General features: G+C 39.7%; 1 protein-coding gene across 6 annotated transcripts in view; it reads right to left on the reverse strand.

Moving 5' to 3' along the window:
- LOC126163049 (ATP-dependent DNA helicase Q1-like) overlaps positions 1-26,602 on the reverse strand; it is a 143,611-nt gene that overhangs the window by 52,694 nt on the left and 64,315 nt on the right. For all 6 annotated transcript variants that reach the window (XM_049919935.1, XM_049919936.1, XM_049919938.1 and 3 more), the window contains 4 exons: positions 25,939-26,113; positions 18,489-18,655; positions 12,034-12,264; positions 849-950 (listed from right to left, as the gene is read on the reverse strand). In XM_049919935.1, the coding sequence (XP_049775892.1) occupies positions 849-950; positions 12,034-12,264; positions 18,489-18,655; positions 25,939-26,113 (675 nt within the window). The remainder of the gene's footprint in view (positions 1-848; positions 951-12,033; positions 12,265-18,488; positions 18,656-25,938; positions 26,114-26,602) is intronic.

Below are 26,602 nucleotides of genomic sequence, written 5' to 3' on the forward strand. Positions count from 1 at the left end.
ATACCATTAACAATAGCTGTCTTCTATCTATAGTTAGAAAATAACAAGTTATTAAAAAGTGAGTATTACCAAAAAAGGTCACAGATTTATAATTTACACATTATTTTAACTTTCACTATAAATTTTCTGTTTTCCTGTTTAGTAAACTTATCACTGTGTAAGGTAATATTTCAAATTCAGAATCGAGATATTCAGATGATTTACAGACACAACAGTTAATAAGAAATGCTTTTAATTAAGTTCTGAATTTCTAGAGTTTCCAGATCCCATCTCGTACGTGTGGGAGTAATAAGAACTAAAAGTTCCAGCCAACAACTGTAAGAATTATAAAGTCCTGGAAGAAGCTGAAGTAGATCATCAGCTGTTTGACATCCACCATTGGATGAAGGCCTCTTCTAAAATTCTCCATGCACTACAGTCTTTGGCTATATGCATCCATGTTGCACTTGCATGTTTTCTAATGTCATCTACCACTGGTGCCCAGCAATACTATCAATGAACATATGAAATCGGTGATCTAGTTAGAACTAGTGGCTGCTAACATTGGAGAAGAGGTGTCAACAAGTTAATGATGAGACCATTTATTAATCCAACCAATACACAGCGAAAAACTGAGTTGTTTCTCAGTGCTTTTTAAAGTATTCTATGCAAACTGAAATCTTATGTCAACATGGAATTTTTTATTTTTCTACAAATTACCTCTGCAAAAGCTATATAGTGCATATGCAAATGCATTTCAAGAGTGTCTCCTCTTCACAAATATTACACAATGTTTTTGTTAGCTCAAAAATATCTTCAGAAATAATTAATTTGAAAAAAAAACATTAAAAACACATCATGTTCCTCACCTGATAAAAATTTTCCATGGACTTTGATAAGGCATGGTGAATTACAAATCGTACATCTGGTTTGTCAATTCCGAGTCCAAATGCTATTGTTGCCACAACTGCCTGAAATTAATGTAATTTATGCAGTTACTCAAAGCCAGGATACATTAAATTAATGTATTACACTGCTTATAACAACTGTTATTTTAGGATGGTTCAAAAAATTACAAATACAGGAGTAACGAAAATATAATGTATTGGACCCTTAGGTGAGGCTATGGCGAGTATCAGATGAGTGCAAAATTTTGTCTGTGGTCTATTTATATTTCAGTCCTGCTACCCTTGCTCATATACCTCTACTCTTCCATCATCATCATCATCATCATCATCAAGCTCACCATTTTTCAAGTCCAGTTTCTCAGATACAGCACTGAAGCACTTGAGGTTTCTTCTAGGTGCTATTGATCCAGGACTATTTCTCTTTCTGATGCACTTCTCTCAATCCCCATCATTTCAATCCATTCCTTTCTTGTTTTCCCCCATCTATCTTATTATAAACTTTTTGTTGTGCTGGTAGTCATATACTTCATTAAAGGACTGAGTCCTATAATTTTGTAATTTCTGACAGTATGAACAACAGGTATTTTAAAACCAGTTTCTTTCATCTCTGTTTCTTTCCAAGCAAGGAGGTGCAGTTTTCAAGACACTTGGTTTGTATTGAGAGCGTTGAGTTTCAAACATCTGTCTGTCCATCCAAATTTTGGCTTGTTACACTTTTCCTGAATTGTTAATTGCTAGAGAACATGACCAACTTCTTTTCCTATTCTTTCCCAATCCAGAATTGTGTTCTGTCTCTAGTGAATATGTCAGTGATGAAATGTTAAGTCTTAATCTTCCTTCCTCTTTACTATTTGTGATGTACTTGACAGTATGATTATCCCAATTTTCTATTACAGGGTTCTAAAGCACTTCATTCCTGGTAACAGAAAAATTATTTTTTTTTATCTTTCTAAGATACTGGATGCTGTCACTCTGTAAGAAAGACTTGTGTGTGTGTGTGTGTGTGTGTGTGTGTGTGTGTGTAGAGAGAGAGAGAGAGAGAGAGAGAGAGAGAGAGAGAGAGAGAGAATGGAGGGGAGTGCATTGTTAAGCTGAACTTTTTCTTGTCTGGCTGTTCCAGAATCTAGTACCATGACTGCATATTTGTTACGCTTAGATTCTGATCTGAGAAGGGTTACAGGCAAACAATGGAAAATCCAGGATGGAATGTAACAATACCAGAGAAGGAAAGTTGCTCCTCACCATACAGCGGAGATGCTGAGTCGCGATGGACACAACAAAAAGATTCACACAATTATAGTTTTTGGCCAAAAAGGCCTTTGTCAAGTTCTCTTCAGAGTAAACTCATAGTGTTTATTCTTGTGTGGTAGATAATTGCTACTGTTTTTATACTTTGTACAAAAAGGAAAATTCACTTTGGAAAAATACAAAATTATGATATAGAATTTCTGGATAGCCCTTACCCTCAGGAAACAAAATGTTTACTACTACCAATACACATATATAAAAGTAAATAGTACATTCTTAGGTTTTGGAACTATTAATTCTTTATTTGGGGAGCAGCAAGAGAGAAGAGAGCGGTTGGGGAAGGTTGTGAGGGAGGGATGGTCACTTAAGAGCCTAAGATAAGAGTGATAAACTCTAGTGGGACTGAGAAGAGTTTTCTAATCCCCCCTTGTATTCATGGCAGTGTGCTGTATGTGATTCCCCTTTCAACAGTTTTCAGAACTGATAACCTCACTTCTGAAATCCTTAGGTACGCTATGACAAGGTCAAGTGGTTTAACCAATGAGTGTGTGATGACATTAATCTTGGCTTGAGATGACAGGACATACCAGAAACTGGTGTATCTCACAGCCCAGACTGTGCAAAAAGCACTGATATCACATAAATAAAATTGTACAATAGAGAAATAACTGTTTAATTAAATGTGAATGGAATAACAGATGCCACACTCGAAGTGGAGCCCACTGTTGATAGTTCACGCCAGGGACCATATGCCACTGTCGGAACTGGAGAAGCTCACACTGATCATGATTATGTAGAGAACTATGATGGTCCTGGAATGGACCACACATTCATAGAAGGTGTCGAGTATGGAGCCTAAACAAGCAATTAAGACACAATCAGAATTTGATACTGTACAAACCAAATTCAAATCAGAACCAGAATCCAAACCTCTTTTTCATCAATTAATGATTTATTAACAGTTTTGACTAGCAAGATGCATTTTTTTTTTTGTCATCAGTCTACTGACTGGTTTGATGTGGCCCACCACGAATTCCTTTCCTGTGCTAACCTCTTCATCTCAGAGTAGCACTTGCAACCTAGGTCCTCAATTATTTGCTTGGCTTATTCCAATCTCTGTCTTCCTCTACAGTTTTTGCCCTCTACAGCTCCCTCTAGTAGCATGGAAGTCATTCCCTCATGTCTTAGCAGATGTCCTATCATCCTGTCCCTTCTCCTTATCAGTGTTTTCCACATATTCCTTTCCTCTCCGATTCTGCGTAGAACCTCCTCATTCCTTACCTTATCAGTCCACCTAATTTTCAACATTCCTCTATAGCACCACATCTCAAATGCTTTGATTCTCTTCTGTTCCGGTTTTCCCACAGTCCATGTTTCACTACCATACAATGCTGTACTCCAGACGTACATCCTCAGAAATTTCTTCCCCAAATTAAGGCCGGTATTTGATATTAGTAGACTTCACTTGGCCAGAAATGCCTTTTTTTGCCATAGCGAGTCAACTTTTGATGTCCTCCTTGCTCCGACCGTCATTGGTTATTTTACTGCCTAGGTAGCAGAATTCCTTAACTTCATTGACTTCGTGACCATCAATCCTGATGTTAAGTTTCTCGCTGTTCTCATTTCTACTACTTCTCATTACCTTCGTCTTTCTCCGATTTACTCTCAAACCATACTGTGTACTCATTAGACTGTTCATTCCGTTCAGCAGATCATTTAATTCTTCTTCACTTTCACTCAGGATAGCAATGTCATCAGCGAATCATATCATTGATATCCTTTCACCTTGTATTTTAATTCCACTCCTGAACCTTTCTTTTATTTCCATCATTGCTTCCTCGATGTACAGATTGAAGAGTTGGGCAAAAGGCTACAGCCTTGTCTTACACCCTTCTTAATACGAGCACTTCGTTCTTGATCGTCCACTCTTATTATTCCCTCTTGGTTGTTGTACATATTGTACGTCTCTCCCTATAGCTTACGCCTACTTTTTTCAGAAACTCGAACAGCTTGAACCATTTTATATTGTCGAACGCTTTTTCCAGGTCTACAAATCCTATGAAAGTATCTTGATTTTTCTTTAGCCTTGCTTCCATTATTAGCCGTAACATCAGAATTGCCTCTCTCGTCCCTTTACTTTTCCTAAAGCCAAACTGATCGTCACCTAGCGCATTCTCAATTTTCTTTTCCATTCTTCTGTATATTATTCTTGTAAGCAGCTTCAATGCATGAGCTGTTAAGCTGATTGCGCGATAATTCTCGCACTTGTCAGCTCTTGCCGTCTTTGGAATTGTGTGGATGATGCTTTTCCGAAAGTCAGATGGTATATCGCCAGACTCATACATTCTACACACCGACGTGAATAGTCGTTTTGTTGCCACTTCCCCCAATGATTTTAGAAATTCTGATGGAATGTTATCTATCCCTTCTGCCTTATTTGACCGTAAGTCCTCCAAAGCTCTTTTAAATTCCGATTCTAATACTAAATCCCCTATCTCTTCTAAATCGACTCCTGTTTCTTCTTCTATCACATCAGACAAATCTTCACCCTCATAGAGGCTTTCAATGTATTCTTTCCGCCTATCTGCTCTCTCCTCTGCATTTAACAGTGGAATTCCCGTTGCACACTTAATGTCACCACTGTTGCTTTTAATGTCACCAAAGGTTGTTTTGACTTTCCAGTGTGTAGAGTCTGTCCTTCCGAGAATTATATCTTTTTCGATGTCTTCACATTTTTCCTGCAGCCATTTTGTCTTAGCTTCCCTGCACTTCCTATTTATTTCATTCCTCAGCAACTTGTATTTCTGTATTCCTGATTTTCCCGGAACATGTTTGTACTTCCTCCTTTCATCAATCAACTGAAGTATTTCTTCTGTTACCCATGGTTTCTTCGCAGCTACCTTTTTTGTACCCATGTTTTCCTTCCCAACTTCTGTGATGGCCCTTTTCAGAGACGTCCATTCCTCTTCAACTGTATTGCCTACTGCACTATTCCTTATTGTTGTATCTATAGTGTTAGAGAACTTCAAATGTATCTCGTCATTCCTTAGTACTTCCGTATCCCACTTCTTTGCATATTGATTCTTCCTGACTAATGTCTTGAACTTCAGCCTACTCTTCATCACTACTATATTGTGATCTGAGTCTATATCTGCTCCTGGGTATGCCTTACAATCCAGTATCTGATTTCGGAATCTCTGTCTGACCATGATGTAATCTAATTGAAATCTTCCCGTACCTCCCGGCCTTTTCCAAGTATACTTCCTCCTCTTGTGATTCTTGAACAGGGTATTCGCTATTACTAGCTGAAACTTGTTACAGAACTCAATTAGTCTTTCTCCTCTTTCATTCCTTGTCCCAAGCCCATATTCTCCTGTAACCTTTCTTCTACTCCTTCCCCTACAACTGCATTCCAGTCACCAATGACTATTAGATTTTTGTCCCCCTTTATATACTGCATTACCCTTTCAATATCCTCATACACTTTCTCCATCTGTTCATCTTCAGCTTGCGACGTCAGCATGTATACCTGAACTATCGTTGTCGGTGTTGGTCTGCTGTCGATTCTGATTAGAACAACCCGGTCACTGAACTGTTCACAGTAACACACCCTCCTTTGCCCTACCTTCCTATTCATAACGAATCCTACACCTGTTATACCATTTTCTGCTGCTGTTGATATTACCCAATACTCATCTGACCAGAAATCCTTGTCTTCCTTCCATTTCACTTCACTGACCCCTACTATATCTAGATTGAGCCTTTGCATTTCCCTTTTCAGATTTTCTAGTTTCCCTACCACATTCAAGCTTCTGACATTCCACGCCCCAATTCCTAGAACGTTATCCTTTCGTTGATTATTCAATTTTTTCTCATGGTAACCTCCCCCTTGGCATAGGCATAGGCATCAACAATAAAATCATACCTTAATACACAATCATCAGCACTGAATGGCAAGCCAAGTAGTTTAGATGATAAAGTGAAAAAAATACCATTGGGACAACGAATCCTGAAACCAGAAGTCAACACAATGCAAACAAAATAGAAGTGATAAATAGTCAATGCAGTTAAAAAGTTACAAAAATAGAGGAGAATATAAATCCTATTTTTGAAAATACTGTCATTGAATTACATTTTCAGTAGTAAAAAGGGAAAGTAAGTAAGTTACTTATGTAGAGGTCTCAAATGTGAGAACCAAAATTTCAAAATCTGAAGTTAACATACACACCAATTCTGCAGACAGAGAGGTTAATCAGTAGATATGTTAACCACTACCACATCTGAACTCAGTAACAAACTGGCTGCTACAGAAAGAAGATTACTTGAACAGCCAAAACATGCTGCAGGTAAATGGACTACATGGAAGTGTGACTGAAAGAAGAAAATTTCAGTCCACAAGAAAGAGGGTGGCTGGTATTCTGTGGAATTCATAAGGAACTGTGAATCTGTTTTACTTGCAGTAATTTCCAACAGTGAAAAGATTAATGTTGTAATTGATGTGTTGGCTGGATCTGCAAAGGGGTGAGTATTAAATTTACCTATGAATGGCATGACATTCCGCGAATAGGCTGATAATCAAGGAATTTTGCTAAGGTTGGATTTGCAGAGTGGAGTACTTGCAAGGCAGAGCAGAGTTGAAAATTATTTGACAGCTCTGGAAAAAATTGCCAGATGACTCCAGATTATAGGTTGCAAACGCAGAGCATTCGCTTCAGTTTTAGAAAGCATTGAAAATGAAGATAATTGACATGTTAATCAGGACAACTATTGAAGAAATAATTATGATAACTGAGATAATCATAATTAAGGAATTATTTGGGAATGTTGACTTTTCCAGTGTGTACTACTGATGAAAAGTGCTCAGTTGTCCAAGAGGGTGGCAGTGTTAAAATACTGTGATGTCTTGAAGAGTGACATAATCATCATCTGGGAAAGTGTAGAGATGTTGTGGTACCTGGTCAATAGGGACGAAGGATAATAACTTAGTCTGGAATAGAATCCTGCACTAGTGGCAATACAAGAACACCACAACACCAAGATGCAACTGGAACAGCCAGACAGAGATTCATGCACAGCCTCTAGAACACCTGTTATACCACGCACTGCAACCTCGACCCTCACCCCGCCCACCAGTTGGACAGTACCCAAGGGGGGTCCACTGCTAGTGTAAATATTACAACATCCCAATGTTCTGCCAGAAGATCACGAATATGACACTCTTCGAAATGTCATGGTATTTTAACACTACCACCTGGCTGGAAACCAGAGAACTTTTCATCAAAGCTATGATTGTGGTCAAGATAGGAACATTACAGGAATGAATGAAAGAGCTAGCATGTAAATATGGCGAGGAATGATAGGAGGAGAGTATGGTGGAATAATACACCTCTTTAAACAGAAAGAGAGAACAGCAATTATGCTTCTATGGGAAGAGCAGGAAATCTGTAGAACCTTTAGCTATGGGAAAAGTGGGCACAGGGAGGTGTTTTCAGCCCAACCAAAAGCCTAAAAACATTGATGGCTTACCTTACTGGTGAAAACAGCTGACAGAAAGCTGCCATGAAGTTGAATTAGAGAACATAAAGATGCATGAGCTTCACAAAGTGAGCCAAGAATTAAAATGTGATATTTGCAGAGGAGACAAACCTAGCATACGTAAAGACAAAACAATAATGGCTGAAAGTGAAAATTTAGCTGCGGTGAAAGTTACCACTCAAGGAAATAGCCCTGTTGAACAAAGGGGCATTTTGGAATACAACATCTGGAAATGGATAAAATTGCCATTATACAGGATAATGAATCAGAATATTTGATGATTTGGTTTAAGTAGCTTGGTTGATTGTATTAAGTGCTTGTACATCATGACAGAGAACAGAAAGGGAGAGGTGGTGGGAAAAGTTATCATAGGTCACCTGACCCGGATGAATTAGCAAGTTTAAAGAGAAGTGCACCATGCAACAGATGCAAGTGGCTCGGTTCATTGTTGATGCCATAGCCAAATCACGCTGACTGGTTAACATAACTTTTTGAGCAAGGACAGCACTTGGGGGTGGAAGGAAGGTAAAACTGATGACCATGAATATATCATTGGGGAACACAGAGATTTTAGTATCTACGAAGTGAAATGGACATAAAATGGTCTGATAATGATGAGTCAGATGAGAAACAGCCATACCTAATGAAATGTTAGGCACATGCAAAACTGAAATAAAGTAGCAAAAGATTGAAGAGGGAAAAAGAGTGAAAACACTGCCCGACAGAGATAGACATTTGTTACAGCATCACTACAAAGTTACTAAAGCAATTGGGAAAAAAGAAAAAAAGAAAGAAACCAAGCAGATGAGACAAGAAGCAGCAAAATGAAATGTCTGTTATGGAATGGCTTGGCAGTAGAGAAAAACGTTCTACAAGAGGACAATGGGACACTACATGCATGAGCTAGCCAGATTATTTAAGACTGTGTAGTCATCATAACTACAGGGTACGGAGCAAATAAGTACCTGAATTCAAACTCACATTACACACGTTAGTTCATGAATGTACAGAGTTTTCTTCTGAAAAACAAAAGGTCAAAAAGTTAGTGGGAGAAGTGGTTAACTTTTCACTAAGGCATGACTTGGACCTTGTCCAGAAAAAGGAGGTATCACATGAACAAGTGAAAAAAAACACCTGCGAAATTTAAGGAAGGTGTCCTTGTCCCCATTAACACATGTGAACTGAATAATGAAATCTCGAAGTTCAGATTTGTTTTCAAGGTCATTTCAAAATTTCTGGTACACAGCACACCGATACCTATGCAAGTCTTATTTGAAATGTAATCAAGAGCTTTTAACTGCATGGTGAGCAGTCTCAATAGTGATCATCTACGACACCAAGTATTAGGTTAAAGAAATCTTAAACTAAGGTCGTAGATGCAGGTCAAAAAATATTTTAAGAGCAAAAAATTTTCTATTTTGTGAATGTACTTAGACAACTGTATAACATACAGGTGAAAAGCACTGTTTTTGGACACTGTAAGTCATCCAGTGATTATGAGGAAAAAAGAGGAAATGGAATGTCAGTGATATGATGCATGAGCAAAGGCAGATGTATGTCAACTGAACCTTTGCACGTGCAAAACTAAGTGGTAAAATGTGTCCACATGGGGCATATTCGAGGAATAATGGAAAAAGATATATAATTCTGTGAATTAAGCTACAGAATTCACCCTTAAAAACATCACCTGTAGTAGGAGAAAAGGAGAATTTTGTATTAATCTGATTCTTTTGCAACAAATGACCATTTGAATCTTTCTGTTTTCAGTTAAATAACAAAATTATGTATATTTGTTAAATATATTGTACAACAAGATGCACAACACATCTTTTGGTTTTCAATATACATTTTGTGGTAAATAAAAGGGTCGTTATCATCACTCTATTTCGATAATAGTATTTTAAAAGAAGCATTACATCCTTAAGATTTCAATATTCTTCATATGTGCGTAACATTTTTGTGTTTTGCAACTATGTTTTGAAGTACACAAGAAAAAAATGTTACAATTGTGTTTTAGGTGACTGTGACACAAATTTGTTGTGTAAGCTTTTTCTGTGAACATGAAAAATTTATTCATATACAACATGCACTATGTATGAGAGAACATTACACAGACAAAATAATGTAACTGGTACATATTTCTATTTCATGCAAAAAAGATAATTCACTTTTTTTTTTTAACTGCTCTATGTAAGAAGTCCATCTCCACAGCCGAGTAGTCAGGACGTCTGACACTCATACGAAGGACTAGAACAGAGTACACTATGTCTCACGATGCCAACTGAGGAGCAGCTCCAAGGTCTGAAAATTCGAGAACACCTACGAGAGCGGCGTGCTGAACTATGCCTCCCATACTGCATCCACATGATACACCATGGCAGAGGATGACACAGTGACCAACAGACAATCACTTGATCTTCAGAGCCTAATAGTGGTGGAGATTTTTTTATGTAAGAAATTTTGGTACTGTAAGGAAACATTGTAGATTCCTGAGCGTTGTGACACATTGTTTGTTTGGGTATTGCCTTGTTTTCATGTTGTAATCATTCACTGAGAAACCATAAGGCACATATAAAAGCACAACAAAGTTAGTTACGCATATTTTTTTTATTTTTTTATTTCTCAAATATATAGCAACATAGTCAGGTTTACTTTTCCTGAGCAATGATGAAGTTTATTTTAATCAAACATTCCTTACTTCTAGTGTTGATGTGTAATCCTTGTAATTGCTGGAATACGACAGGGCAAAGAGCATTGTAAAGCAGCAGGCTTCAGCCACAGGGTGGGCTCATAAATGGCAGACTGAACTCACATTCATTTGTGAGTTGTGACTTTAACAGCATGTGATTTCTCACAATCCTGGCATTCATGGTTTGCAGTAGGCAGAGAAGAAAACTGGGCCACCAGTTTACGTCACAGCACGATATTAATGAGCTGTCGCATACTTCAGAAATGGAATTGTTCAGGAGCATTGTTGTCAAGGACCAACATCTCCACAAGAGTACGATGTTTGACACATCAGCATCACGAGAATGTAAGATTGACACACAGAGTCATCAATAATTCAAATTGTCTATCCCAGTGACTCTTTTGGAAAAAGTAATTTACCTAGAATATTGTGTTTTGTACCAGTGTAGATCTGTGTGGTAGACTACAGTATTGACCCACAACATTATGCGTGACTGCTACTTTCTGCTGCATGTGTCTGTGCACTATGCATCGATCTGCTGTAGTGTGAGTGGTTGCCTTTCCCTTATTTTACATATTGCTGTAATCAACTGATTTGCAGTGAAGTTTGTTGAACTGGCCTGGCAACTGCATAAACTTCAAAATTATCCTCGTTCATTTGAAGCAACTGAATTATTCAGCCAGTGTAAATATTAATTTCCATAGAACATTAGAAGCAACTTAAATCATTGTATTCATTAATAACTCCATATCAAAAGTATTGCAGTTGAGTGACATGACATTGCCATTCTCAGCAGTGAGTTAAATTCATATCACCATTTAGATCTGACAGTATTTGGAACCAACAGCCTCACTTCCAAAATCCTAATGTACACTGATCAGAGTAAAGGGACATTCAAACACATACATTATAAGCATAACTATTGTAATACTATTATTTCTAACTTTTGCAAAATACGTAAGTCTGCTGACTTCATGAAAAAAATAACATACACATTCTTAAAATCAATTTGTGACAGAATAATTTAATTGGATAGATAAAAAATCTACTCACCAAGAGGCAGCAGAACACACACATAAAAGGAGGTTGTAATTATACAAGCTTTTGGAACCGGTGGCCCTATCTTGAGGCAGAAGGGTTGAAAGAAAAAAAAGGAGGATGAGGAAAAAGGACTGGAGAGAGCTAGGAAAAGTGGTAGATTTCGGGAAAGTCACCCAGAACCATGGATCAGGGGAGACTTACCGCACGGGATGAAAAGGAAAGACTCATTCCGTCTCCTCCCGTGTGGTAAGTCTCCCCTGACCCACGGTTCTGAGTGACTTTCTCAAAATCTGTCCCTTTTCCTACACCTCTCCAGTCCTTTTCCTTCATCCCTCTTCCTTCTCCTTCAATCCTTCTGCCTGAAGAAGGAGCCACTGGCTCCCAAGGCTTGCCTAATTGCAACCTCCTTTTATGTGTGTGTTCTGGCGCCGCTTGGTGAGTAGATTTTTTTATCTGACCAATATAAAAAAGGTAGTTCCTTTATGCGGAGGTTATACAAAACCAAAACATAATTTCTTAGATAAAAAAACCTTACAGAGTACTGATAGTAAGATAATACAGTCAAGAAGAAGAAAACAATGATTCAAGAAATAGTTCACTTAATGAATCAGTCATGTTAACATATTAACACACCTGATATTCACCATTAAGCCACTTGGCATGGCAGCGACTTCGTAACTGAGCATCCAGGTTAGCGTGGTACATGCCTACAGCCAATCCTTTGCTGCGCAGCTCGTCCATTAGATCGCCACAATCCTTAATGGATGTTGTGTAGATGATGCCAGACTTGCCAGCAAATCTGTGTTTCAAGAGGTCTACGAGTTCTGCGACACAATCAGCTTGACTGTTTGGCTTTGGGCGTACCTTTACAAAAGAAGGGTTTTAATTTATAGCAGGAATGTATTTGTATCTTAGTCATATTTTTAGCAATTAGAATTCTTCAACAGACCAACAACAGAAAGATGCCTGGCTTCTCTCTAACACTAAGGTAATCACTGTCTGCTCAGGTGGTTGAATATCATTATATTCATGTCATGAGCATAGATTACAATTTCACATAGTAATCACCACAATAAAATGAAATCTTTAGTTATGGAAAAGGTTGTTTAGTTAAAATAAAACTTGCTCACAGCATAGATGACACATACAAAATGGTGATTTAGTATGACATAGGCCTACAATATTGAGGTATATCATTATAATTTGCTAAATGCTACAAATTGGACATTGTAGTTTATATTTTTTCCATGCTTGTAGTACAAATTTGACTTGGTCTATACAATGTATATTGTCTACAGAGACAATAAACATTACATTACAATACATTTGTGTTGTCATACTTATTTTACCTCAATATCAACAATGTAGGAAAAGACAGACAGCTAATTACCGTAAAGTAGACACGTCAAGTTACAGATAGTCACGATTAAAAGACACTCACATGTATCTTTTGGCCACAGCCTTCGTCAGTAAAGAGGGACACACACACAACAGTCACACGTGTGTGTGTGTGTGTGTGTGTGTGTGTGTGTGTGTGTGCGCGTGTGTGTCTATTGACTGACAAAGGCTGTGGCCGAAAGCAACATGTGAGTGTCTTATAATCATGCCTGTCTGCAACTTGCCGTGTCTTCTTTATGGTAAGTGGCTCTCTATCTTTTCCTACATTGTTGATTTACCTCAATATCAATAATATATAATGAGGCATCTCTGCAGCCACTCAAAGTAATGAGAACTGCAGGAGACTCCAAAGTATGTAACAGCCACAGAATGCCATCCACAGGTGAGAAAACTAATATCCTTGATTTTAACTACCGAAGCACTCACAACATTCACCAGAGTTTGAAACACTCCTAAAATGCAGTGGAGCTCACATAATACTGAGCACAGGATTCTGGTTAAAACACAAAAATGATAGCAGTGAGATTTTTGGGCACAATTTAGGCGAATATCAGTAGGATAGCCTAATAGGAAATAGAGACTGTGAATTGGTCACAATAACAAGAAAATCAGTTCCACTGAGATAAAAACTGAAACTTTATGTAAGACTACGTGACAAAACTCAGTCCCCAGGATGGGTGTAAACCTACAATTTGATCTTTCTTTCAACCATGAGACTCACCTTCAAATGTGACTTAAAACCTTGCGGGGAGGAGGGAGGGGAATGACTCATTTCGCTAGTACAAAAGTTCCAATCACACTGTTATCATCAAAGACTTTAGTCATTGAGCAATCAATTGAGATGATTACAGTTCTGTAAGTGATGAGCCTGACAAGACATCCTGTGAAACAATACTAAATGCCTTCTCTGTAAAATATGTAGAACAGTTCAGGCAGCCATTCATTATGGAAATATATTGGGCCTAATGGGAACAAATAAACCTGATCTCTTTGAGAAAGTCCGTGCTGAAACTAAGGTCACAGACTATGAAATAATTATAGCAACAATGATTACCAGAGTACAAATGGCAACTAAAACAAGTAGAATGATTCATATGTCAAGCAAACCAGATAAAGATATCTCCACTTCAACAACAGCATCTCATTCCATACCAACAAGACCATTCCATAAAGCTTAGCCAATCAAGGTCATCACATCTGCAGTGATGAGTGGTCCCTCTCCAAATATGCCAAGGGTCTCACTGAGGCCTTCTCAGACTGAAAATACACTACGAACCTTGTTCAGTTTGGTGTCTGTGGCTGCTGATAATGCCGTGGCAATGGAGGATGCAGAACCAACAGCGCTGGCAGCCAGCGAACTAGTCACTGTGGTCACTGGCAGAGCATGCCCGCGCTGTCGGTGCTGGAGAGAGCCTCCGAGGTGAGGAGTTAAGGTGGCCTCTGACTCACGTCAGTTGTATTTTTGCTTCCTTAGAAGCCTGACCTGCCTACATTCTACCACACTTACACATTTGCATATTTAGGGTTTTTTTTTTCTCAGTTTGCCTCTTGTCACGTTATGTGCCCTTTCGACATTCTTGCTCATGTTCTGTTTCAATTGGTTTAGTGCTTCAGACTTTAGAACTCTTCTTGTTGACAGCTTGGAACAGTCCGGATGCAGTACCCAGAAACAGATATCCTGTGCCTTGTCTCACCACTCACCTACCATCCTTCACATAATCACAATCTGACACGAAGGAGCACTTCACTCATCACTCAGCACCACCTAACACTGGAGCAACTGAATCACATTCTCCACCAGGCTTTCTATTACTTCTCATTGCGCCCTGAAATGGAGAACATCCTCCCCCACCTTTCCCACAGTGGTATTCTGCTGCCCATCAAACCCACACAATATCCTGGCCCAACCCTATTCCATTCCTCCTCCCAACCCCTTGCCTCAGGACTCTCATCCCTGCAACCGACCTAGATACGAGACCCATTCCGTATATCCTTCCACTACAATCTACTCCAGCCCTGTAACAGTCATGTCCTACCCCATCAAAGGCAGGGCTACCTGTGAAAGCAGCCATGTGATCTACTAACTAAGCTGTAACCACTGTGCCACTTTTTATACGAGCAAGACAAAAACAAGCTCTCTGTCCACATGAATAGCCACTGCTAAACTATGGCCAAGAAACAGCTGGACCACCCAGTTGTTGAACTTGTTGCTCAACTCAATGTGCTTCACTTCAATGGCTGCTTCACAACCTACACCATCTGGGTTCTTCCTCCCAACACCAGGTTTTCTTAAATGTGCCAGTAGGATCTCTCCCTACAATATATCCTTCATTCCCGTAAACCTCCTGGCCTTCACCTTCCCTAATCCCTGTCCTTCTCCTACCTATCCCTTCCCTTCCCACCAATGCACCTACTTGTCTTTTCCCCTTCTCTACTTCTCTCTTCTCTTCTCCTCTCCCCCTCCTCCTGCCACCATCCCCACTCAGCCTGCCAACACTTGCATGTCCACACAGGCAGCACAGCGGTGAGTTGTGCTTGTGAGAATGTGCAAATCTTTTCTATTTCAGAAGGACTTTTTTGTCTGTAAGTTTAAGTTTTTACCAGTCTTTTTCATTGTGCTTGTCTGTGACTCAACATCTCCTCTACGTGGGAGTAGCAATCTATTCCTTTCATGTTGTTGTTAAAATAAATAAACATGGAGTTGTGTATATCTCAATAGGGAACTTGAAAACTTCTATCTCCGGCCAGGAGCACATAGAATAAATGTGACACATGTTTAGAACATTGTTGACCCAGCACTGGATAGAAACATACCTAATAGAACAGTTCATGATCAGAGCAACCATCCATGGTATAAGCCACTATAAAGAAATAGACTACTGTACAATACCTGCAAAACAAAGCATGGATCTATACATAGGGAATGTTAAATGAAATTCATTTCACTGTCAAGAACACATGGCATAAGGCTTTCAAATGACTGTCGCAGCAGAATATTATCACATCATTTCTCACAAAACCCAAAGAAATTCTGTCTTATGTAAAGGTTGTCAGTGACATGAAAGTCAGATTTCACACACTAATGGATAACACTGAAACTGAAATTGTGGTTAGGGAAGCAAAAGCAGGAATGCTGAACCTCATTGTCAAATGTTCCTTCACACAGGAAAACCCAGGAATATTGCCCCAATTTAACTCTCATGCCACAGGAAAGATGAGTGAAATAAGTTATTAGTGCCAGTGATATTGTGGAAAAGCTGAAATCACTCAAATTGAACAAAGCTCCAGCAGCAGTGACAACTTTACTTCTACAGATCTCGCTCCATCTGCTGCCACCAGCAGCCATAACAGCAAGGAAAAGTCTGAAGATGGTCTGAGGAAAGGGTCAAAACTGGTATCGTTTCTGTCGAAAACAACTTGCATTCTTGTCACATGATATCTCAGGAGGCATGGATCAAGGCAGTCATGTAGATGCAGTGACACTTGATTTCCAAGAATATTTGACTCAGTATCACACCAATGATTATTAATAAAAGTAGAACTGTATTGTATCATGCAAAATTTATGGGTGGATTGATGATTTCTTGGCAGGAAGGATGCAATCATGTTATCTTGGATGGAGAGTCATTGACAAAGGTACAAATAACTGAAGGTGTGCCACAGGAAAATGTCCTGTGACTCTTGGAGTTCACACTGCATATTAATGACCTTGCACATAATGTTAATAGTACCTTCAGACCTTTTTAAGTTACAGTTGTCTGTAATAAAGCACTTACCAAAAAAGACTGCACAAATTTTCACTTCATATTGGTTTGCAGAGCATAGATGTAAATATAGATACAGGAAGAATGGGGAAAGCTGACCATACTTTTTCAAAGGCAGTACTTGGGCATTTATCTTATCTGATTTTGGGAAACCATGGAAAACAAAAGCGGACACCCAGTTGATAAGATTTCAAAGTGGTGACAAGATTAGCAAACTTGCTTTGGATATTCAAAAATGTAAAATTGCACACTTCACAAAACAAAACACATAGTATCCTATAACTGCAATATCAACGAGTCACAACTCGATTCAGTCAACTTACAAATAGCTGAGCATCACATTTTGTTGGGATACAAAATGGGATACAAAATGAATGATCACAGAGGCTCAATCATAACAAAGCAGGTTGTGTCCCATCCTAGAGTATTGCTGATGTGTGTGGGACCTGTACCAAACCAGACTATCAGGGGATATTGATCATATATACAGAAGAGTAGCACAAACTGTGACAGATTTGCTTGACAAATCTAAATAAATCATGGAGATGCAGGGAAAAAAATTAACTGACATTGGAACATAAATGCAAACAATCAAGTGAAAGCCTAGAAATTTCAAGAAACAAATTTCAATGAAAAATCTAGGAATATAAATAATAATATAAATAATAAATCTATTGCTCTCATAGACAATGAAGACAAGATTAGATTAATTACAATGTGCACAGAGGTGTTTAAGAAATCATTTTTCCTGGACTCCGTAAGTGAATGGATGGGAAGGTACAATGGGAAGTACCTTCAGCCATGCACTTCACAATGGTTTGCAGAGTACAGATGTAAATGTGGATTAGAAAGTATGTGGAAGGAAATTGGCCATATTTTTTTCAAAGGAAGTACTTGGACATTTGTCTCATCTGATTTTCGGAAACCCTGGAATCCAATCATGATGCTCAGAAACGAATCTGAACTGCCATCCTTCCACATGTAAGTCCACCATGATAACCACTGCACCATCTAGCCCAGTTTCTCTCTGAAGATGATGATGTGGGATGTCTGAGGATCTTCCTGAATCCACAGCGAGTGTTCCAAATTTTTGCTAATGGTTTAACCAAGACAAAAACCACTGCACAATGACTTGTCTTGGCTAGACTCTCAGACAGACACAGAATAAGATGACATAACTGCCTAACCTATATAAAGGTTCAACATTGAAGGCCATGCTTTTCTATGTTGAACAGATGACATTTGGTTTCATCGAGTAAAAAATAACAATGGTGGGTAGACCAGGTCCACGTTTTACACACAAATAAAACAGCACAACAAATCATCGTGATCTTGTTTTGAATTTTCATATTTTAAAATTAAAAACAAATTCAGTAGTGCCTGGTTACATTGTTTTATTAAGTATAAAATGTTATAGGATTAGATAATCTGAGCTGGAGTTGAAATGTCTGCTCACCAAATGGAATATCTGACATCCAAAATAACATACTGTGCTCTATTATTCAAATATTCCATGAACTAATCACATATTTGTGATGATGATCCATATGATCACATTGACAATTTGTTATGGTGTCAAATGCTTACAGATATCTGTTCGCCTACATCTAATGTTTGCAATATGTTAGGTGTGAATAAAGCAACCTGTGATTCACCCATGTGTCTTTTGTTCAATCCTTGAAGATTCTTTGTGTGTGTGTGTGTGTGTGTGTGTGTGTGTGTGTGTGTGTGTGTGTGTGTGTGTTTCCCACTTCAGATGAAGACCTTTTCACTGAAAGCTAAAATGTATAGCAGTCTTTCCATTGTGTCTGTCTGTGACTCAACATCTCCTCTATATGGCGAGTGGCAATCTATCCTTTTCACAATACTGTTGTTATACCATCATGAAAAAAAGTGATACGTATGTGTAAGGGAACTGAATATTACCTCATAATACAAATTAGGCCTATTAAATGAAGCTCTCAAGACTAGGCACCCTTGAATATTGAGCATTTTCTGGACATCTGTAATCACTTTTGCAGTTGCTGTAGCTGTTAGCCCCAAAATAGGAACATCAGAAAACATCGCCTTCATCACTCCTAAGAATTTATAATCTGAAATAAGAGAAAATGGTATCAAAATAGGCAATCATCAATGTATTGCAACGGTAAAATGTAGATTCTCAATTATTATGAAACATTTCTGCATTAATCAAGTGTTTCTCTAACATGATGTTTCACCTTTTTAAGTTCTCATCCACACCTCTAATTCAATCTGTAAACTTACATTTCTATCTACACATAATGATCCTTTTTCAGTTTTTTGCTATATTATCTTTGATTTGGTAACTGTAAAGTTTCTATTATTGGCACTGTGCAAGTCAAATCTTGGCCGTTACAACCTTACCAATTTTTTCTTCTGAACGTTCTGTTCCCTTTGCCTTGACTTTCCTATCCTTGAAGCGAGTATATGAAAAGAAGAGAAGTAAAAAAGCTGTGGGTGTGTTGGTGGAATAGAAGGCTGTGTAGTGCTGGAGTGGGAACAAGGAATGGGATAGGTGTGTGTGTGTGTGTGTGTGTGTGTGTGTGTGTGTGTGTGTGTGTGTTGTGTGTGTGTGTGTGTGTGTGTGTTTTCCACAATGAGCTGTCATTGAAATGAAGAACGTTGTGTTGGGTGTTGGACAGCATGCTCAGAAACTGGGTGGTCAAGCTGTTTGCTCTTCAGTTCACTTCACCTGGTCCTCCTAAATTCAACAAGCCACTTCATTGATGCTGACTGCACTTCAAAGATGGCTACGTCAAACCAACCAATCACAAGCAATAGCTCCACTTCAACAGCTGCTCATTCCATACCAAGAAGTCCCTTCTATACACAGCCAAGCCACGTGTGGATGTCTCATTTTTAGTGATGAGCAGTCCGTCTCGAAATATACCACGGGCCTCACTGATGCCTTCACAGACTGTAAGTATCCTCCCAACCTTGTACACAAACAGATCTTACTTGCCTTATCTCTACAGTCACTCACCACCTCCCAAAGTCTCACCGTCTGGCCACAGATGAGCATTCCCCTTGGTACTCATTACCATACACGACTGGAGCAACTGAATCACATTCTCCATCAGGTTTCAAATACCTCTTGTCCTACCCTGAAATGAGGAATGTCCTACCCACTGCCCTTCCCACTTCTTCAATAGTAATGTTCCATTTAAACAATACTCACTTCCGTCATTACCAAACCCCTGCTCCCGATCCCTTGCCTCACGGCTTATATTCCTGTAATAGGCAAGATGCAAGACCTGTCCCACACATCTTCCCACCACCACCAGTGCCAGTACAGGCACAAGCATCACCTGTCCCATCAGAGGCAGGGCTACCTGTGAAACCAGCCATGTGATCTACAAGCTAAGCTACAACCACTGTGCTGTGTTCTGCGTGAGCATGACCACCAACAAAGCTGTCGGTCTACATTAGTGACCGCCAACAAACTGCGGCCAAGAAACAGCTGGACCACCCAGGTGCTGGACACACTGCCCAACACATTCTTCATTTTAATGACTGCTTCACAGCCCGTGCTATCTGTATCCTTCCTACCAACACCTGATTTTCTGAGCTGCACAGGTGGGAACTCCCCCTGCAATGTATCCTATGCTCCTGTGACCCTCCTGCCCTCAACCTCTGTCAGTCACTGTCCTACACCTATCTATTCTGTTCCCTGTTCCCACTCCGGCATTACACAGCCCTCTATTCCTCCAACACACCCACAGTCTTTTTACTTCTCTCCTTTTCTGATCCCCGCTTCACCCTCCTCCCCCCTCCCTCACCACCACCACTTAGACTGCTCCTCCCATCATGTGCCGCTGTTTACAGTCTGGTCTCAGCGGATGGAGACCCTGGTCGTGTATGTGTGTGTGTGTGTGTGTGTGTGTGTGTGTGTGTGTGTCTTTGTGGGGTGTTTCTTTTTTCTTTTTTTCTTTTTGCGCAATTCTGATGAAGGCCTTTTTGGCCTAAAGCTTACTTGTTTAACAATGTTTTTGTTGTACCTATCTGTGACTCAAAATCTCTACTACATGATGAGTAGCAATCTATCTTCACGCAACATTGTCATTATTCCATCCTGGATTTTCCATTGTTTGGTTTTCCATATCTCTACAAGATAAATAAGAAAGATATGGAACAAGAGGTACATGAAGAGAAGGAGAGACACGGAGAGGAGAGCTAGAAAAACAATTTGTTTTCAGACAAGACAAGTATTTGAACTATTTAGTTTCAGAATCACAGATTTTATTTTAAGTGAATGAAGAGAAAAGTTAGCATATAAAGTGACAATCCAGGTGTTTCCTCATCCCCCAAAATAGGCTGTAAGGAAAAAGAATCACACGGAGCATCAATATTAACAATATGAAAGAGGACAGATTGCTATTCACCAGATAGAGGAGGCACTGAGCAGCAGACAGGCATGTTGAGAAAAGACTGTTAGGTATCATAACCTATGGATAGAAGAGTACTCTTCAGATAGAAAACCACATACACATAAACATACAACTCTCTCTCTCTCTCTCTCTCTTCTCTCTCTCTCTCTCTCTCTCTCTCTGATTGCTTCACAGACCACGCCATGTGGATTCTTTCACCAACACCAGCTTTTCTGAAATGCACAGGTGGGGACTCTCCCTACAACATATCTTTCATTTACTTACATTCACTTAACCCACCTACCCCACTTCAACCTTCGCTAGTCCCTGTCCACACCCGCCTCTACCACTTTCCTTGCTCCCACTCTGGCATCGCACATGCCTGCTATCTTTCCGACTCCCCCCCTCCCCCACCCCAGCACATACAAGTAGTCCTTTCCCCTTCTCTACTTCTCTCCTCTCCCCTTTTCCCCCAGCATGGCCTCCTGGTGTTGCATTTAGCATTCCACTGTCCTATCCCCTACTACTCCCACAGGCAGCACTACAGCATTTCCCCCCATTCCTACCCTGCTATCCATTCCCCTCTCCACTCCACATCTCTTCTGCGGTCCCATTACCCATCCCATCTGAGATCCTGGTTTGCTGCAGTCATGCCTTAATGACCAGAGATGATGATGGCTGTGTTTGTTCTGCCTGTGCCTGAAGAAGAACTCTGTCCCACAGCTTATAATACGTAATAGTCTTCATTCAATATGCAAGTCTGCTGCTCAATACCTCCTTCATGTCATGGGCAGTGATATATCCTATTTCATATTTTTGTTTTTCCATCCCAGATTTTCCATTTTCATTTTATATTAACACATTACATACAACTGTTGAGTGAGAAATGCATTGCCCTATTGTGGAAAGATCAACTGTCAGCACGATCAGCTGCTATATGTGACACTGAAAGAGAATAATCTTGTCCCTCAGCAAACTATGATTTTCCACCATTTCCCAATAACCTTTTAGAACTCGGTTATTTCCAGTCCTTATACAGGGACATTCAAAATCCCAATAAAAGTCCTGCTAAACATTGCATCATTTGTTTGCTCTTGTGCTCATCGTATATAACCCTCATACGTGACAAAGATTCCACTACATTTGTGCTACATAGTAATTTTTATATGGTCAAGGGCCTTCTTCGATCACACACAGTGCACAAAATCTATCCCTGTGATTCTATGTGAAAAATCTGAGCCTACTTCAAAGGCCTTCAAAATCAGCTGTTTCAGGTAAGTGTGAAGCTCCTGGCTCCATTAAATTTCTCACACAGTCTGAATTTTGCATTTGTATCTTCTACTCATTTCCTAAGACATTGTCCCAATCATGTTGGCAGTCATCCTGTTGCTACCTTTAAGTTTTCCACTCAACATACTTTGCCATTAGTTTACCAACTATATGTCATTGTCTGTCAATTCCCAACCTTAACACAGGACACTAACCACAGATTTAATTGGCTCAAATCTGTACTCCAACATAACACACTTCTTGTCATTACTGTTATCACATCACACCATACTAACAGAGCACATATACAAGGCCTACATGCCCCTGATCCATGCCCTTTCCCAGTACCATATTGATTGCAAATCATCATTTTTATCACCCTAAAACCTCATTTTGACAAAAAGTCACCTACAATGGTAAAAATTACAAATGCATTATGCAACAACTACTAAAACTTGAATAGCTCACTCATATGTAAATGTCTTCAGGGATCTGCTATAACGTGTTACCCTGAAGTCCTAGGACGTACACACACATACATACGTCATGTACAGAAATAATAGTTCCAAGCCCCCATTACCTAGCAACATTTTTAGGAGGTTTCTCTTGGTTGTCAGTGAAACCAAATGCTGGAAATGCAAGCACACTCCTAATGCCCCCTGCCCACTCCTAGCCTACAAGCATATTGTCTGAAAAGAACCATCATAAAATGGAACACACAAAAAAATTCAAGGGTTGAGAGCTTATCACAGGACACAGCTGACAGATGACATCTTTTCTGCATGGACTAATTGTCAGGCAGAATAGCTTAATTCTGAAACAAAAGAACAGAAAATACAAGCGTATAAATTGTAGCGGATAGCTACTCACCACATGGAGGAGGTGTGGTACAGCAGACAGATAGATTTAAAAGCAGATTGCTGGATATTATTTAGTCATCCTCCTCCATCACACACACACACACACACACACACACACACACACACACACACAACTCAAACACATATGGCCACTGTCATCTGTAGTCTCTGGATGTTGCAGCCCCACTCTTTATTTTACATGTGCCCATATGTCTCTTAATGGCTCCTCTATGCATGGAGTAGCAATCTGACCTAATTCATATTATTGTTAATTTTCTGCTTTCTGGAACAGACAAAAGAAAGCAACTGTGTACATTACTTTACAGTCGTAATGGCCAGGAAGCTGGATGGTTAGGGTTTAACATCACATCAGTGATAAGTTCATTAGAGACAGAGCACTAAACCAGTTTGCATGAAGTAACTGGCCATGCCTTTTTTACGGAACATCCTGATGCTGGCCTTGAGTGATTTAAGGAAATCGCAGAAAACTTCACTCGGGATGGCTGGATGTGGATTTGAACTGCTGTCCTCCAGAATACAAGTCAAATGTCTTAACACTGCACCACATTGCTCAGCCATCAGGAAGCATGCAAAACTAAAATTACAATGGGTCTGAAGGCTTTGTGAAAGTGTTGGACAGAAAAAAGGGGTACAGAAAAAAGAAAGTGTTAATATGCTGGAAAAAATGATAATCTTTATGAGATGAAAACTGAGGAACAGAAAATAATTGACTGATAAGAAGCATTGCATTGAATGTTGTTTTATTACTTAAAAAGAAAATACAAAAGTAAAAGAATATATTTCTGAGGCAGTGAAAAGTACACACAACCAAAAACGTTTTGCAAGAGTTCTGGAACCTGTACAGAAAATTGGAATAGAGGTCAACATAAACATCATTTCCTCCCTTTTTATAGTTCATTAAAACCACACATTGCATGTTGTACCACCATACAGCGAAACCTTCAGCAGTGGTGGTCCAGATTGCTGTACACACTGGTACCTCTTATACCCAGTAGCACATCCTCTTGCATTGATGCATGCCTGTATTCATTGTGGCATACTATCCACAAGCTCATCAAGGCACTATTGGTTCAGATTGTCCCACTCCACAACAGCAATTCGGTGTAGATCCCTCAGAGTGGTTGGTGGGTCACGTCATCCATAAACAGCCTTTTCTAATTTATCCCACACATGTTCAATAGGGTTCGTGTCTAAAGAACATGCTGGCCACCCCAGTCGGCCGATGTTGCTATCCTGAAGGAAGTCATTCACAAGATGTGCACGACGGGTGTGCGAACTGTCGTCCATGAAGACGAATGCCTCGCCAATATGCTGCCGATATGGTTGCACTATCAGTCGGAGAATGGAATTCACATATCGTACAGCGAATTTACATATTGTACAGCCATTACAGTGCCTTCCATGACCGCCAGTGGCATACATGGGCCCCACATAATGCCACCCCAAAACAGCAGAGAACCTCCACCTTGCTGCACTTGCTGGACAATGTGTCTAAGGCATTCAACCTGACCGGGTTGCCTCCACACATGTCTCCGATGATTGTTCCATTGAAGGCATATGCGACACTCATTGGTCAAGAGAACATGATGCCAATCCTGAGCAGTCCATTCGGCATGTTGTTGGGCCTGTCTGAACCGCACTGTACAGTGTCGTAGTTGCAAAAATGGACCTCACCATGGACATCAAGACTGAAGTTGCACATCATGCAGCCTACTGCACATAGTTTGAGTCCTGTGGTTGCACGAAAAGCATTATTCAACATGGTGGCATTGCTGTCAGGGCTCCTCTGAGCCATAATCCGTAGGTAGCAGTCATCAACTGCAGTAGTAGCCCTTGGGCAGCCTGAGCGAGGCATGTCATCAACAGTGTCTCTCTGTATCCCCTCCATGTCCGAACAACATTGCTTTGGTTCACTCAAAGATGCCTGGACACTTCCCTTGTTGAGTGCTCTTCCTGGCATAAAGTAACAATGCGGGTGTGATCGAACCAAGGTATTGACCGTCTAGGCACAGTTGAACTACAGACAACACGAGCCATGTACCTCCTTCCTGGTGGAATGACTGGAACTGATCAGCTGTCCAACCCCCTCCGTCTAATAGGCACTGCTCATGCATGGTTGTTTACATCTTTGGGCAGGTTTAGTGAGATCTCTGAACAGTCGAAAGGACTGTGTCTGTGATACAATATCCACAGTAAATGTCTATCTTCAGAAATTCTGGGAACCGGGTTGATGCAAAACTATTTTTGATGTGTGTATTTCAACATGTCACACCAATAGGGTGATCAAATTGAAGACATTTCAGATGGGATTTATCATCAAAGAAATTGGGAACGCCTAACTCCTTTTGATAGCTAGATGAATTCAACAAAACTGAAATGGAAAAGCCTTAGAAAACACAAATTTTTTGGCCAACATAAATACTGATGTATGAACATTATTTTTCCTGTTGCAAGTTAGGACCGATGACCGTAGCAGTCTGGTCCTTTCAATCCCACAACCTGTTTCAAGTTAAAAATGGAAATTCTTGGTTTCGGGTGTTCACTGCATCTTTGCCATATATTCTGCTTAAAAGCCATAATTCAGTCTATTCAATAAACTGTGATCTATCACACTTATAATTGTACATATTTCAAAGAATGAGCCTGATATCAGTTTCAAAACTCATCTAATAAAAATTTTACCACTAACACAAACTCAACAAGAATAACATTTTCAAATGGTATTCCATTACTTACTATGATGTCCTGTCCAGTTTTATATTACGTCCATACTAAGAAACACAATGAAACAAATGATTTACACACTCACACAAGCATTATAGTACTTTTTTGTCATACCTGGCCTAAAGTCATGGCCCCATTGGGAACAGCAATGTACTTCATCAATAGCAAGAAGTGACAGTCTTCCCATTGAATACATTTTCTGCAGCTTTGCCATAAACCGTTTGCTCTTAGCTAGCTTCTCTGGGGTAACATACAACAGTTTTAATGAAGCCTTATGGTCCAGCATAGCCTGGAAAGTCACAAACAGGTAACACAACCTTGAAAGAAACAAGGCAAATAAAAAAGAAACAAAAGGCTATTAAATTATCTCCAGAGAAATATTCTACCGCAACTAGTATCACTGAGAGGCTGCACACAGTTATGTTTCCAGTATCTGAAACTGGAACTTTTTACTTATTCATGTAAGATATTTCTCATTTATAGTTATTTCAAATGCAGCAGTTCTTACTGGAGTGGTACCACCCACCGGTGGCCAGTCATGATGTCTGGGAAAGGGGGGGAGGGGGGGTTGATCCAGAGAAAATTTAAAGGGTATTGATGGTCACTCACACCTTCTCCCCCCCCCCCCCCCTTTCTCCCTTCAGGCAATACTCACAAAGCCACAATGGAAAGGTGCAGTACAATCAGCTCTCATCCTTACAACATTTTTGACAAGGAGTACATGATAGTTTACTTAGTAAGTATAAGCTCCCCTTTTTTTATGTTGCTGTCTTTTCTT

The sequence above is a fragment of the Schistocerca cancellata genome, chromosome 2, assembly GCF_023864275.1.
Source record: "Schistocerca cancellata isolate TAMUIC-IGC-003103 chromosome 2, iqSchCanc2.1, whole genome shotgun sequence".
In the NCBI taxonomy this organism is placed as follows: Eukaryota; Metazoa; Arthropoda; class Insecta; order Orthoptera; family Acrididae; genus Schistocerca; species Schistocerca cancellata.